This window comes from Paramacrobiotus metropolitanus, unplaced genomic scaffold (assembly GCF_019649055.1).
Source record: "Paramacrobiotus metropolitanus isolate TYO unplaced genomic scaffold, Prichtersi_v1.0 Parri_scaffold0000149, whole genome shotgun sequence".
In the NCBI taxonomy this organism is placed as follows: Eukaryota; Metazoa; Tardigrada; class Eutardigrada; order Parachela; family Macrobiotidae; genus Paramacrobiotus; species Paramacrobiotus metropolitanus.
Window position 1 is genome coordinate 237,691 of NW_026570369.1, and position 16,075 is coordinate 253,765.

The window sequence follows — 16,075 nt, forward strand, 5'->3', positions numbered from 1 at the left end:
TGGTTGTGAATCTAGCCGCTGATACGGTTACAGAAAATGCAATTCCGACACTAACTTTTGTGGAAACAAGCGGTGAGGCTGACCACGGATTCGGCCAAGGTAATAATAACAGATCGAAGTTTCGTTAAACAAGGCTAATTCCGATCGAGAACAGCATGTTAGAAGCTCATAAGCTCATACTGGTAAGGTCGGTGCAAAGTAATGTATGTAATAATTATAAATTTAGCAGAAACGGGTGATGTGTTACGCCGTTCTTTAATAACTGCCTCGATAACTTTAAAGATGGCCGTTGGTGGCTCTGCGCTGACTTGGTTTTCTACTGTTTAGTGGGAAGATAGCTAGACAAAATTGTCGATCGCTTGCACAACTACTAACTGCTTTAATATTTTAAGTTAAGCAGAGCTCTCGACTGGTTTTGCTTGTTCAGTAACGCGGCTAAGAGGGAGATCCCCACTAATCGCGTTCTCTGAGAAGTTAGAACATTTTACTGTTGTAGCCAAAGTATGACCAAATACCATTACCAGGAGTTGTGGTAAATTGTCTAGCCTAGCATATCTGATATTTTTCAATGGGTAGGAAGACGTGGAAATGCAGTCTGGCCGGTTACTCGTTAAGCAACCACTTAGTGAGTCCATGTACAGTTATCGCAGATATCGCTCGCTCTAAGAACGCGCATCAAATGCTTTTCGAATTACTGTAAAGTGTAGTTACGCTAGCGCGGTTACTTAACGAGGTCGCTTCAAAACGTGAAATGTTAGAGGTTTATTTCAACTGCGCCAGATTCGGGCTTCAATTCTCCACGTTCATAATCTTGAATTAAAATCAGGGCGCGGTTGTGTTTGCCCGGCACCAGCTGGCTCCCATACAGAAGGTCACCAGACAAAACGTTTCTACTAATTATTGAACACTCATGACTTTTAATACAGTGCCATCGAACTAAGACGGTTAAATAAGCGGTTTAAAGCGTTTATAATTTAACAGTCACAGCTGTTGCACTTAGCGTACCTTGCATATATTGTAGAGGCGACAACAAACAACACCAGCGAGGTGAAGACAGTGGCCAGCGAAGGTATCCTGGATCCGTTTGAAGCGATTCCTTTCAAACTCGTGGGCATGGCAATGAACCCTCCGGGAAGACCTAAAGGAGGAAAAAGAAAAGTGAAGTTCAATACTCCTGGGAAAAAGACAAAAAAGACGCGCTACGAAACGGCGGTTTTGGTAATAAAAAGCTGATTAGTAGGAACCGACAGGGCGGCGCAGATAAGTAAGGGAAATAATGAATTATCTGTTTACAGATCAGCGAAGATTTAGCACTGCCTTTCACCTCCGGCATCGGTGGCAATTTAGCGAAATCGGATCTTGGAGAACGTATGCCAGTCGGTACAAGTAATTCAGACGAGGTTCAGGATGTCGATTTCACGAAAGATCAAATAGAATCCAACGCTCTGGAAGCCATAAAGCAACTGGCCAATTATTTTTCCACGAACGCGGTTCAGCGGGTAATAGCTATAGCGAAAGACCACCCAACAACCAGGCAGAGCAGGGGGATGCTAAGGATAGAAGATCTGCGGAGGGACATCATTTATCCTACAGATGGTCACGGTTGGAGAATGTTTTTCCGAACGTTGATAAACCTAGGGGCCATAGCTCATGGTATGATGGAGTGGACAGTCGTACAGCTATGGTATCAACAGGCAGCCCCCTTTGGTGTCGAGATTGGCGGTAAGCGTGAAAAAAATAGGTTGTTGTCGTGACAGCGTGACAAAAAAAGCCGAGGCTGTTTCTTGGCGGCCGAAGCATACCAAACGTCTCTATGTTCAGCGCTTATAAACCTTTGTGTCTATCGGTCACCGCCACCTAACGCCCATATGCCCGGCCTTCTTACTATTGTATGCACACATGTGCCCTGGCCGTATATACTAACTATGGTGTCCACTGTCTACTGGACAGCGTCTCTCTTTATAAAGTGGTAATAAGCGCGGTAGCCATATACAAATGTTGTGCTGCCTACTGACGTTTCAAAGAAGTACCTTTTTCTGTGGTAGTTCTAGGTCAGCAGTTTCCATTCCTAATAATTTTTAAAGCACACGTAAAACGGCTGTGTTGTCACCGCCACCGCTACCCTATGTGAAAGGATGAAAGGGCGGTGTCCACTTATACTCGCCGCTTCAAGCAACAGTCGGTTTTTTTGGTTACCGATACGGCGGTATTCTCCTGTCATTGCGCTATTTGTTGCTGAAATGATTCTGAGTACTGGCACCGCTCATGATGTTACAGTAATGGTCAGAGAGCATGCCACGAAAGAAAACTTAACGTTACCCGATTCGTGAAAAATGAAATTTGGAAACTGGATTAACGGTTGGCCAGCAACTCGTGTTTAACCGGTGGAGCCATGCAGGAAAGCGGCCAGCAGTTACCAAGATACTGGAAAACAATTGTTCGTAATGAGGTTTTCGCAGCGAAATACAGTATATTAGAACATGCAACATAAACAGCTGCATCGTCAATGATGCAGTTGTTGTTACTCGTACTCATTCCCCTATCGGGCTGTGTGTCCAGAAAATTAGTGGTAATTTCATCTGACTTTTGTTTAGCCAGCTTTGTGACAGTTCGTTTCTCTAGCGGGCTCTGTGCACAAATACGTTCAATTGGCAGTTCGACCATTTACAGATTGTTTGTTGCTTGCGTATCGAGTGTCAGATATTGTATTGTTTTAACAGACTCATCTCTAACCAGAAACTGCAACTGGATAGCTTGCCAAGAAGTTAATTTAGGCTTGTGGCACTGGGCAGAAATCTTGGAAAAAGCTGGAGGTGGGTGGCTTGGCGAAACAACCATTACCGCCGCACTCAGGATTATGCATCATGAAAATCCACATGTTGGCGGATTTATTGACGTCGGTTATTTCAACACGTTCGAGCTTGAATCCAGCCCGCAACTGACCGCAGCTCAGATGGAGAGAGCGCGAGAAATCATAAAGGTCTGGAGAGAAAACGCTATGTTGCACTGGTTTGATCCCGATAAGTCAGATTCGAAGAAGATCCAAGTTCTTAACCGTGGCGGCAACCATTGGGTCACGCTTACTAACGTCCACAACGGACCCGAAAATTACGTTAATATCTTCGACAGTCTCATGATGTCTGTCACGACGTTTATGAAACAGGCCATTGCTTCGATCCTTCATCTTCCTCCCGCATTTGAAGATATCCGGTTGTACACGCCGATGGTGCAACGACAACGAAACGGTAAAGACTGCGGAGTATATTCGATAGCTTACGGCGACCTCCTATGCAGAGGCCAAGATCCGACATATATGACGTTCGACTTGCAGAAGGTAAGCTCTCAAACATGATGGTAGTATTGGCTTCCTGATCTGTGCGTTGTGTAAAGTCCAGAAAGGTTTCAACGTGTTTCAAAATCGGTTTTAGAGTAGCCGCTACACCACGCAATCGTTACGTACAATGGGCAAATGCAAAACTGAGTAGACGTCGGGCTAGAAGAGTTGCACAATTGGTTTTAACCGCTATATGTATTGGCCAGCGTTCACGCAGCTGTTCTGCGCATCGTACATCATTAATTTTTCTTCCGACATCACAGCAAACTATTTATTGCGTTTAGGTTTTGCACACGCAAAATAGAAAGTAAAGATGAGAAAAATATGCACGACACAATCCGGCAGGGAATCGGAATACCGTCTCGCTGCTCTATATGACCTTAGCAGTCTTCCGCAGACGCTATGAGCGGAGACAGTTTTAAAACAGCATATGTACTCGCATGTTGTGATGGGCACGCTGGTCGTCAATAAGTAATCTCATTACCGCTAGTTGGTTTTAAGCTGATTTGGTGCTTGTTCGTTGTTAATTGCTTTTCTAAAACTCAACGAGCCTCTCACATTTTTCATTTATATTTCTGCAATCGAACGACGTCTCAGACAAGTCTACTACATAAAATTTTTAAAATTCTAAATATCATACTGCGCTCAATAAATTTGTTTTTACTATTTCCATGCCATTGACACCAACGGTAGATATCACAGAAAGCACGCTTCGTCTGTTTAAGTAAACGCACCGTCCTACGGATACAAGGCTCGTGTAAGGTCAATACTTGTGATATGCAGTGGCACTACCGTTTGCGCAAAACGATGGCTACTTATATGTTTATCTTGCTGTCAATCTTACCTTGGAAAGGCAAAGATGGTCAAATGAACCATCTCGGCGTTAACCAAATAACAGCAACTTTAGCTGCGTTATGTGATACTGTTGCAGGATAGTGAGCAGCCGTTTGAGAAATGCCGAAATTATCTCGTTGAGCGGCTTGAAGCAGGATCGTTCAGCCAAGGTACCGGATTCCCGTCTGCTGCCGATCGTTCCTACAGCTGCACAATTCGTCCAAGCTGGGAAAAAGCCAAGATGGTCAAGATATATTGCTATTGTCGTATGCCGAAGATGCCAACCGAATTTTTGGATGCCTTCCACACTGAACCAATGATCAAGTGCGCAAACAAGATGTGTGTAATCAAGCTCTTTCATCGTACTTGCGTAGAAAAACAAATGGATCCGCGACCATTGGATAAAAACTGGCTTTGCAACTTTTGCAAAAGCGACGAAAGCCTGACAGTTTCCGATTTGGTCGAAAACTTGGATTTCGAGGAGATTGCCGAGCCGTAATCCGAGTGGTACGGAAAAGGTAGTTTGTTCAGTGGTTTTTTCTTTGGTTCGTGTCGTCCAAGGCTGTTACAGAATTTTTGTAACACTTTGTTGTGTTTCACTTTTTTTGGCTATCGAAATGTCCAGATGTGTATCCGGGATCTGTTTCGTTTCTTTTGTATGAAGCTTTTTTTATTGGCATGTTCTTCTATGACAGCGTCATCACTACATCCACATTGAAAGTAGTCCATTGCGTAGATGCTGGACGCCTGACGTGGTTGCATTTCGTCCCAGAATTACTGCTATACATAGCATTAAAGGAAGCAGCAGCAGTTATCGCGTTCGAGTTTTCTTAATCGTGATTAAAGATATGTTACCGAATTTTTCTCATAAAATTGACCTTTCATCACTAACGCCATCCATTCAGAAAGGTTTATCCTTGCTGCCAGATAATCAGAACAACCAACAATTCGCTACTAGTCTTTGGTAGTCACTCACCCACAAGAGGCTGAGGTGAAAATGGATTGAGGTGGAACTATCACCGTGGTAGTACGGCTAATCACTCAGCTGAGGTTCTGTGCAACAGAAAGGTCACTGATTTCCTAGCAGCTGCGTTTGCTGAGCAGTGGCAGCAGCTCGGTCAAGAACTTTCTTTAACAGTTTTATTTGCTAGGCAAAACTGATGACTCGGACACTCAATTCCTTACGGGATCTGTGCACTGGACAATAGAGAATGCTAGTCACTCATTCACCTAACGGGCTCTGCATTAGATAGTTGGTAGATTTGGTTACTCAGTTGCCTAACGACCTCGGTATACTGGGCAGTAGTTGTGCAGTTACTCACTAGCCTAATCCACTCTTTGTACTTAATAGTGTTGTCAAGTCGGTTGCTCATTTACCTAACGGAGTACATGAATTGTATTACATAAAATCTGTAATTCTGTCATTCTTTCATTGGACGGAGGTGTTAGTTCGGATGTTCGGGCATTCTCGCACGTACCGGGCTTTTTCGCTGCACGGTAGTGGTAGTTCGGTATTTGCTCACGTGCAGTACTTCTGCTCGATGGCAACCCAGGCAGCGGTAAACATACGGGCAATTTCTTATATGAGGGGATGTCGGTAGTGTATGTACCATTAATAATGTAATGTACTAAATAATCCCTGTACTTTCTGCTGCTGCTGCTTTCTGCGGCGCGGTACATAAGCACCATGCACAGCCACGCCAAAGTCGGGCCGGCTGACGTCAGCAAGTGCAGGGATTACTTAGGTACTGAAATCCCTACATTTACTTGAGCAATTACAATATTATATAATACTGTGGGATTGCTGCGCAGTGTATTGGATTTTTATATACAGAGTGTATATTCCGTACAACGTATTTACAATGTATTAGTATGCAGAACGTATACTAAAAACCCAATACACTGCGCAGAAACCCCCTATGCTGGACTTTAGTGAACAGTTGTGACTTGTAATGTACAGACCATGAAGAAAGAAAGGACCTAAACTTTCGTAAACCTTTTTTTAGTTGGTTTACATGGCAACATTGTTTGGTTAAAAAGCTATGACGATTTACGAAGTGGCTATGCGCAGGAGTATCGTACTGCGGTGCTGTTCTGCGCATGGTACGTTACATAGCAACCTTTAATACCGTACAACAGTAAAGTAAAGTGCAACCGTACCGTACTTGCATGACAACGGGTGCGACCAACATGTTTTCCATCGCTATTACAAGCAAAAGCCGGGAACGGCACAGCCGGGAACGGCACAGCCGGGAACAACACAGCCGGGAACGGCACAGCCGGGAACGGCACAGCCAGGAACAACAGCCGGAACAACACAGCCAGGAACAACGCACAGCCGGGAACGGCACAGCCGGGAACAGCACAGCCAGAACAACTGGCCAGGAACAACACAATAAGGAACGGCACATCAGAACAACACAACAACTGTCAGACAACACCGGGAACAAACACCGGAACAACGCACAACGGGGCACACCGGAACGGCACAGCCAGGGAACAACTGCCGGGAACAACGGCAGGAAGGCAACAGCCAGGAACAACACAATGGGGAACGGCACAGCCGAACAACTGTCAGGGACAACACAATAGGAACAGCACAGCCGGGAACAACTGTCAGGAACAACACAATAGGAACAACTGTCCAGGAACAACACAATGGACAACAGCCAGCCGGCACAACCGGAACAACACAACCGGGAACAACACAGCCGGAACGGCACAACCGGGAACAACACAGCCGGAACAACACAACCGGGAACAGCACAGCCGGGAACAGCACAATAGGAACGGCACAGCCGGGAACAGCACAGCCGGGAACAGCACAACCGCGGCACAGCCGGGAACGGCACAGCCGGAACGGCACAGCCGGGAACAACACAGCCGGGAACGGCACAGCCGGGAACGGCACAGCCGGGAACGGCACAGCCGGGAACGGCACAATTTATTCGAATAGAGTGTTTGACAAATTAGCTAACGGCTATACTGCGGACTATACTGGGGCAAAATAGCTGAAGGCTATTTTAGCGCAGTGTGGGGCAAAATAGCAAAAGGCTATTTTGCCCCACATACTGGGGCAAAATAGCCAAAAGCTATTTTGCCACAAACACTGGGGTAAAATAGCCACTTCGGAACTATCGACGTTTTCAATCAATCCGCACCAGACTGAACTAATCACAGATTGGCAAAATCCTCCCATTCCGTACTCTGCCGGCAGCTAATGGTAAATTCTTGTACCCTGAAAATTAACGTAGGAAACACTACGTTTCCTACTTATTTGCATCTCTAATGCTAGACCACAGTGTGATCCAGATACAGAGACCTAAACGGAATAGATCCTGCGTAGCGAGCAATGCTGTAAGTACAGAGGGTGAGCCACCCACATTGGCACACTGCACGAACTCATTTTTTAAAACTTCCTTTCGTCTACAACAACTTTTTCAAAAACATTACCCGATAGCCTGGGTATTTTGTACTTGATAAATTAATCTGAGCTTAGTAAAGGATGCCTTTCAAAATCCAGGAAGAAAAACCTGGAGCGGGGTAGTAAAACAGTGCACTTCAAAACTGGAATGCCTTTCGCAAAACAAATCCTAAAAATCCCCCTTTACCGATCAGTACATACGAAATGCATTAAAGTGTTAAAGAATCAATGCTCTTTAAGACAAGTGTAATTCGGTTTTGATCAAAGCCACGGTTGAGTTTTTCTAGGCGTCGGCTCCCAAAACTGACCGGAAGTCCAGAAAACATCTGCCATTCTCTAACAAATAGTCCATTCGTCCTGAATTTCATAGAATATCTTCTACAAGCCTGTCTAAATAAATATTTGTTTATATCAAAGCGAAATCGGCATCGGCGGTTTTTTTGTCACGAGTTTCCCACTGCAAAGGCCAGCCGCTTCATTGAAAGTGTAAATCCCCAATTTTTTAATACTTCTGTTTTTCCCTCAGGATCCTGAAAAGGTTTTCACACAACATTATACTTTTTCATATAGCCCTTAAAATCTTCTAAAATTAGGAACTGAATGTGACCAAAAAAATGCTTGCTTCATTTAATAATCATTTAAAAACAAAAATACAAAGTGAAACGTTTTGTCTGCGTTTTTTTCGCCGGTCGCGGACACTTGTGGTCACTTTATGCCACGTGTGCGCAAAATCTTCATGGAAAATTAGTTGTTTTCCGTTCACAGAGAGCTAAGGGAAAAAACTGCATCAGCGGATTTAGCAGGACTTGAGTCCAAAAGTCACAAATAATTTCCTACCAAAAGTGTGCCAATGCGGGCGGCTCACCCTCTGTATTGCGAGCAATGCAATAACACACGACGCTCACACAGCTAATTGCCAACTTTAATAATATTGAAATTTCCGATAACAGAAAATCAACACTGATCGATGCAGCTCGATCATCGATCGGAGAGCCAAATCAACACTGCTCAGCACGTGCGCCATGCCGCGCCCACTAACAAAACACAAGCCAATCAGAAGCGAGACACAACACAGACACGTAATCCGATGGCGCAGCGCCTGGCGCCACAGGCGTGAACGCTAGTGATCCCTCGCCTCACACATCTTTATATTGAAATAGAATAAATTAATATACGTGTTCCCTAACTGGACGACATAATAATCCCTTCGTGCTTCAGTGTCTCCTTAACTCAAATAAATAGAGATTACTCCATACCGGCATTGTGCCTGCGCAGATGATACGTCTTTTTGAAATTTCTTCTTTTTGGTTTTCCTAATATACTTGTATGTGAATCTGTTCCTGTCCATCTGTTATAGGGAAGCATTCGTCAGGTAGAAATCTCGAACCCAAGCCGGGGATACCGATAAATCTTAACCGAATGAACTGGAAATCGCTGATAGTTTCCGCATTACTAACATGAAAGAATTTTTAGTAAGTACAGCGAATAGAGATGACTGGTTGTACAGCAGCCGTGCATGCAGCCAATAGCAGCCACCTTTTAATCCCAGAGCCTAAAATCTTCAAAATCTATGTGAGCACACTTAATTTCGCAAAGAGGGGGGTATTGATTATTTGCTCTTTATTTTCATATTGGCTGAAATTGTCATCACTCAGGAGATTGTACACGTTGGCAAATTTACAGAAAATTTTATAGGAATGCCTACCCAGTAAAACTGGCATTTAATACAAAAAACACGAGTTGTGAGATAGTTGGAGTTGTTAGTTTTTTTGTGCAAGAGTTCTGTAAGTACGACAGCGGATGTGTTTTTCTTTTTTCGCTTATCCCTTGAGTCCGAATCGAGGCCTCGCGCGAAGCGCGAAGCCGACGTTGCTTTTTGAACAGGAATTACAAGAAAATCAATAAAATTAAGTTATTTATTCCGAACTATTTCGGGTTTGTCAAATTTGTTCAACACTCGTCTATGAAACTAGCGAAGCGTTTTGTGTTGCGATTCGTTTTGCCCCGAACTCTTAACATGGCAGGGGCTGCATTGATGACCTTACGGCTGACATTCAGCAACGGTGTAAGTTTTGGACCGGGCGAACTGGTCTTTGATAAAGATGAAGTAAACTAAGATAACCACGAGCTGAATCGCTAAGATACTCTAATGGTTGACTAAGATCACAAGTGCTACAAGTAGAGACTGTAAAAATATCGACCAGTAGAGAGATATATGCGCCAACACCCACCACGTTTAAACGTTTTCAGTTACTGGGAGATTGGCCAGTAGACATTGGGAAAGTTTTTAAGTAACCACACTTCCACAATTTCTGGCGCTACATAACTCAAATGCACAATAGCGCATTGCAGCATTTGTTGAACTTAATAATAATGCTGTTTCGCAGGGTAAATCCAAAAGCGGAAATGAGAAAAAAGTATTATAAATGTGGCTATTGTTTCCATTACGCAGATGGCATTCCCTATTTAACTCTATCGGTAAATGGACAATTGTTGCTGGTACAGCTACTAGAATACCGCATGTCTAGCCGAAAGGGGCGTTCTATCAAATGACCACCAGATCATCCCGTGAAAGTTGAAGCACACAATGCTTGTACATCAAATGACACAATCAAAGCAAGCAAATACCGTACGTGGCTTGTGTAAATCTTTAATTTTCCACCTGATTCTGCCAACTGGAGGTCAAATATAAGAACGCAGCTGTTTCTCTGAGTTCGCTGATTAAAGATTTATTTTTCAGTATTATACGACCCTATGCACTCTACTAACTGCGCACGAAAGTCATTTATACAAATGCTATTTGTATAAACAGCGCGCGTAGCACTATTGAGCATGTAAGCTGTGCATCGTCAGAAGTGTGGTTACTAAGTATAAAACATGCCGTCTGCCACATCTCCCAGTGGAAGGTAACGTGACACGCATTGGCTTATAGCTTTCACTTGTTTGTTCGTGAAATCTTTTGCACTCTTAAAACAATTAGAAGCCGGTTAATTACACAGAAGGGGGACTATTGCTAATTTTTAAGCACAAGTTGCGATCTAGGTGAGCACATGCACCTTTATGTGAGCACATTTTGTGCTATGTGAGCACAAGTTTTTAGGCCCTGTTTAATCCGGTTGCGCAACCGGCTATACGGTATGTCAAAGAGGGCTATACGGTATGTCATGTCTTGCGTGTACAGAGATATGCCAGTGCACCACATCATGATTGCGCAATAAAATTCGTGACGGTGAAGATTTGACGCTGGCCCATAGACACATATGCTATAACTCAAATTTTCAAAAATTCATAACTTTGTTAATTTTCGCGTTAATGTTTTTTGAATATGCTTTAAAAATACAGAATAATATATACTAGTAGGCATAACAAATGTTTTTTCGATTTTATTTTAGGGTTGCGCACTATGTGCCTACGTAATTAGCATGGCTGTCTATGGAGAAGTCATTTAATTTGATTTAAAGATTTCTCGTAGGCGGCTATGTTAACCACGTATGCTCTCAGTGCCAAACCTTAAGACGGAAACAGAAAAAAAATCGTTTTGCCTAATAGTAGATATTATTCTATATTTTTAAAGCATACTCACAACGAAATTAACGTTAAATTTAATTAAGCATATGTATCCAGCGTCAAAATCAATATTGCATCATGACACTATCTCTACACGTCTTGCTTGTTCTCCGGTAGACTTGTACTGCGTACGAACACGTACTGTACCGCTTTTCCGCGAATCCTCAATGGATAGTACAGCAATTACCATTCTTTTATAACAGGGTACGCACATTCTGTGAATACAAACTACCCTAGTGCGGATAGATGCCTTTATGTTGGTGGTTGAGCTAACTCAGCCACGTTTCCAGTTGCGAACTACCCAGTCTTCTGACTACTTTACGTTTTAAGTTTCACGCTCCGATCTACATTAATTTACCTAACCTCATCGTAACCGTGTGCATTGTAGAAGACTGATTTGCCAACATATTCCCTGATTTCTCCACCATGGCCAAGCCTCGTGCGCGCCCCAAGAAGTCAAAGCCCGCGCGTCAGCAACAGCAGAAGCCAACGACTATGCAGCTGCGAATTGGTAACGCGACATTATCCGTCAACAAAGATGCTCTTATCCGGGGATCCCCGTACTTCGCCGCCATGTTGGACGGGAATTTCCAGGAGAGCGGCGCCGCCAGTATCGAGCTGCAACAACCCGAGAACGTCCATCTTCAAACGCTGGTCAAACTGGTGGAACACCTGAGTCGTGGAGACTCAAAGCCCACGTTGTCGGTTGAACGCAAGGACGCCGTCAAAGTGTGGATGGCCGCCAAATACCTGCAAATGGATGAAGCGGTGGAAATGGCCGAGGATATCCTGCGCGAGATAATGGAGCGATCAGGGAACCTGTACCGCCTGTGGCGTCTGGCTCGTCGGGACGGACTGATGGATTTGGAGAGAATGACCTTTAGGGAGATTGTTCAGCACCATCCACGCCGCACCTTTTTTACCGATTCCGATGAGTTTCTTAAGTGCAGTGCCGAAGAGATCAAGGACTTGCTGACCGATGAGGAGTTTGTGCCAGAATCAGAAGCAGCTGTGTATCAGGTTAGCGTGCTTTATGGAGCAGAATTAACTTAGATGCCAAATTTGTAAGTAACAATTTTCGTTTATATAAATATTATTAAATACGTTTTGATAAATGATCAAGATTTAAAAAGAATATGCCTAATTATGAGTCAGAATAACAAATTTCGATATATTCAACTCACCTTAAACTACTGTATGTGTGTAAGCGTGGCGATTACGATGCACAGAAGTGCGAAGGAAATGCGACCGCGCTACCAAACAAACTTTATTAAAAATGACGATTTTTAATAAAGGCAAGGTGCCCAACAAAATCTACACCATCCGCAGGATGGGAATCTGCCCAGAAGGGAAACAGAGAGGAAAACACTGTCGACTAGTCAGGATATTCCTGGCTAGGAGAAGGCAAAATCACGGAATGAGACTGTGTATTTTAATACACAGTCGAATATCGGAAAAAACAGACCGGAGAGACGGTGCGGCATCCACGCAGCCCCACTATCCTGGGCGGTGGCACCGGCCTCCTAGCATGTCTGTAATTTTCTAATATTGTATTGGATTATCTGAATGGAGGAAAGTATCGTTTCAGTTAAAACTGCTAAACTGCATAGTGTATACTCGTTCCACATTCGCAGGCTGTGTTGCGTTGGTGCATGCGCGACCCCAAGGGGCGCAAACAGCACCAGCATCAGCTGCTGGATGAGTGCTTAGTCTGGGATCATCTGGACATGGAGTCTCTGAAAGCCTCCTCCTCGGGGCCTTTGAATAAAGCGTTGACCCAGATTCTCGACGATCGACGCCACGGTCTGATGGGCGGTGGACCGTCGCTGAAGCGGGCCATTCCGACAGAAGTCATCTTCTGCCACATGCGCCAAGGACATCCGCATCAGCTCCTTCGCTTCGACTTCATCCGCAACGAACTGACCAAAATGGATTCACCGCTGCAGGCGACACTGGCCGAATGCGGGTCCAAGCTCAAAGCGGACGGTTTTGCGGTGGCCGTGGGACGTGAGCTGATCGTCGCTACTGGAGATTCATGTGAGAAACAGGTGATCGCGATGGACTGTATCACCGGCAGCACACGTCCTGTCGTGGTGAATTCGCCGTTTCTTGCGACCTTGTGCGTGGCGGCGGTGGGAGACCGGCTTTACCGTGCTTGTAGAGCTAGTGGAGACGGCGAAAATTGGTACTGCCACGATATGCCCACTGGAAAAGTGCGTCGGGTCGGACAGATCCCGTTTTACACGTACGAGAAACATGGATTTGCCTTACGGTATAATCGGTGAGTTTGTTCCTCAATCTTGGTGCCTTCTTTCCATTTCGATATTTGTTAAGCAAAACTACAATGGACTTCAAAATTTTGTTACACTCACAAAACGCGCGCAACCAGCTGTTTATCTGTACTCAATCAGCCAAATTCCGGGCTGGCCATCGGCCTGTTGAGTTCGAACACTTGCACCTCACGCATTTCCCAACAAAAACCATCCACCGATATCTCAAACGAAAGAGAAAAAAATTTTATGAATTTTGATACCAAACAAGTTAGCTTTTATGGGATCTGACAGAAAATCGACGCATCTAAAGTTTCTCGTAGACAAAGCATAGCATTTGAATCCACGGTTTGGTTTCAGTTTTCACACAGAAAACGTATGCTCTGTCTACGAGAAACTTTAGATGCGTCGGTTTCTGTCCCATCCTGTTTCGTATCAAAATTCATGAAATTTTTCTCTTTCGTTGAGATATCGATGGTGTTGGAAAATGCGCAAACAGCAAGTGTTCAAATACTGCGCGTTTCCAGTTTATTGGTCATTTGGTCTTGGCCATTTATTTCTATTGGTCATTCGGTCCCGGACCGAATGTAACAAAATTTTGAAGTCCATTGTAATTTGTAAGTTATTAAATTACCGATAACCGGATATTTAGTGGAGTGTTTTTGCTATCTCAGTTTGCTTTGAGCAAAATAATATTATGTACAGATGGAAAATTAATACAAGTCATTTTATGACCGCTTATTGTGGATCGGCCAATTTACCTTTGCCGTTTCAGTCTATCTTTTTCGAGTTTACCTTTACCACCGCCAAATTGTGCCTGCTGCCGTAATCGGTGTCGCATTCTTTGTGCACGAAATAAGAATTGTACTGTTCTAATTATTTCGTAATCGCATCTTATTTGACATATTTTTCGTAGTGATGCTATGCAGGCCTTCGCGCTCCCCAACGGCCGAATCTGGTTCCTGTCGGTCGGATCCGTGGACGAGAAGCACGATAACCACCCGCAGAGTTGCGTGGAATCCTACGACATCCACAGCAACACGTGGAAGAACCATGCCAGCTGGACAGATAAAGACATATTCCATCATGACAGCGGGATCGTCGTCTTCCAAGGCTACTTGTACTTCACGGGCGGCTGCGTGTTCGACGATCCCTTGGAGTACCTAGACAGCGATCCCAACGTGACCACTGCTTGCTACCGCATCTCGTTGGCCCACGGGTATTGGCCAGAGCGTATTGCGGATCTGAACGTGGCACGCTATCGTCACTGCGTCTTCATCAAGGACGGGAAGATCTGGGTGTACGGTGGGACCACCCACGTCGACGGGGATAATCAGCGGAACCGGGCGCTGACGTCCTTTGAAGCGTACGATGCCGAGACTAACCAGTGGACCGTGATGGATATACCAATGTCCAAGGAACTACAGGAAGAAGTGGCGGGAGGGGATTACGCACAGAAGACCTTCTGTCTGCCGCTGCAACACCGTCTTCCATCGGTGTGCGATGGGAAGGAATTTAGCGCTCGTGACGACAATTATGAGTACGTGCTGAGGGAAAATCGTCACATCGCAGCGGCATATGGAATGGGAGACGATTCGGAGAACGACAGTGATAGCGAGTGGCCCGCTGGTTTGGATGACTGATCATGTACGGCGTGCCTGTAAATGCTGGGTTTTGCGATGCTGGGAATGCTTTTCGCCTTTTGCTCTGCTTTAGGGCGTAATTTATTTGTATCTGCTAGTGAAGTTTTTGCGTGCCTGTTTATGTGAATACCTGCAACTGACGCGAGTCATTTTTTCTATATTTAAACTATTTTTGTAGCTTTGCATGAAGTGTTAAGTATCTGCGAACTGTACGTTTTAATTCATGATTCACTAATTTAAACATTGTACCGTACTGTTTTCCTGTACAATAAACTAATTCCAATTTGATTATCGCACCACATGGTACTGAATCTGATGCACTTTTCGACTGGGTCTTTTAAGCGAAAGCAAAGCCAAGCAAACAAACGCTGACTGTTTTCTGGCTGCGAAAGCAAACGGACAAATTCCGAAATACCGTTCATATACAGGGGAGGGGTCTGTAAGTGTAGCCCCTGCACCGGTTGGCAGAAACACCAAGGCCGCCATGCCGCAGTGATTCATGGTTTTTCTTAGTCCATGGCCGACCAGTAGCAATGTTCGTTATCCGAGCTGGCTGTGTCCAGCGTCTATGGGCATTGTCCATGCAATGACTCAGTAACTTACTCAGCGTTTGCTGCTGCTGCCTGCACTTTCTTCACTCGACCAGGAACGGCCAATGGACAGACCTATCAGTGATAAGTTATCACTTGCCGGTTCAACGCATCCATTTCTATGTGCGTCAGATTTTGTTGCCAGCCTTCAGACTACGTATATATTACTGCAGCAATTTGCTACCGGTTTTCATTTCCACAACCTTGACTTTGGTATATACCGTTTTTTTTCCATTCTGCCACTATGGATGCAAATTGTGCGAAGAAATTGAAAACAACGCATCATGATCAGCAGCAGCAGGACCCAATGATCATTCAGCTGCGAATCGGCCTTGCTATACTGTCCGTGAATCGAGACGCCCTCATCCAGGGATCGCCGTACTTTGCCGCAATGGGCGGGAATTTTCAGGAAA

At 44.6% G+C, this 16,075-nt stretch overlaps 1 protein-coding gene and 1 long non-coding RNA gene across 2 annotated transcripts; one reads left to right on the plus strand and one right to left on the minus strand.

Moving 5' to 3' along the window:
* Positions 1 to 747: 747 nt before the first annotated feature.
* On the minus strand, positions 748 to 5,379 carry LOC129599588 (uncharacterized). Its single transcript, XR_008691930.1, has 2 exons — positions 4,179 to 5,379; positions 748 to 1,138 (listed from the first exon to the last, which is right to left on the minus strand). It is a non-coding gene; the product is annotated as an uncharacterized LOC129599588 (long non-coding RNA).
* Positions 5,380 to 12,967: 7,588 nt separating this feature from the next.
* Positions 12,968 to 15,072, plus strand: LOC129599593 (uncharacterized). The gene is made up of 2 exons (XM_055497876.1): positions 12,968 to 13,440; positions 14,346 to 15,072. Exons 1-2 carry the CDS (start codon positions 12,968 to 12,970, stop codon positions 15,070 to 15,072), a joined length of 1,200 nt encoding a protein of 399 aa, XP_055353851.1.
* The last annotated feature ends 1,003 nt before the right edge of the window (positions 15,073 to 16,075 follow it).

Bases quoted from the DNA above. Each gene is read 5' to 3' on its own strand.
- LOC129599593 (XM_055497876.1), top strand. From the start codon at position 12,968: ATGGGCGGTGGACCGTCGCTGAAGCGGGCCATTCCGACAGAAGTCATC. The intron at 13,441-14,345 runs GTGAGTTTGTTC...TATTTTTCGTAG, and splicing joins TTTGCCTTACGGTATAATCG to TGATGCTATGCAGGCCTTCG.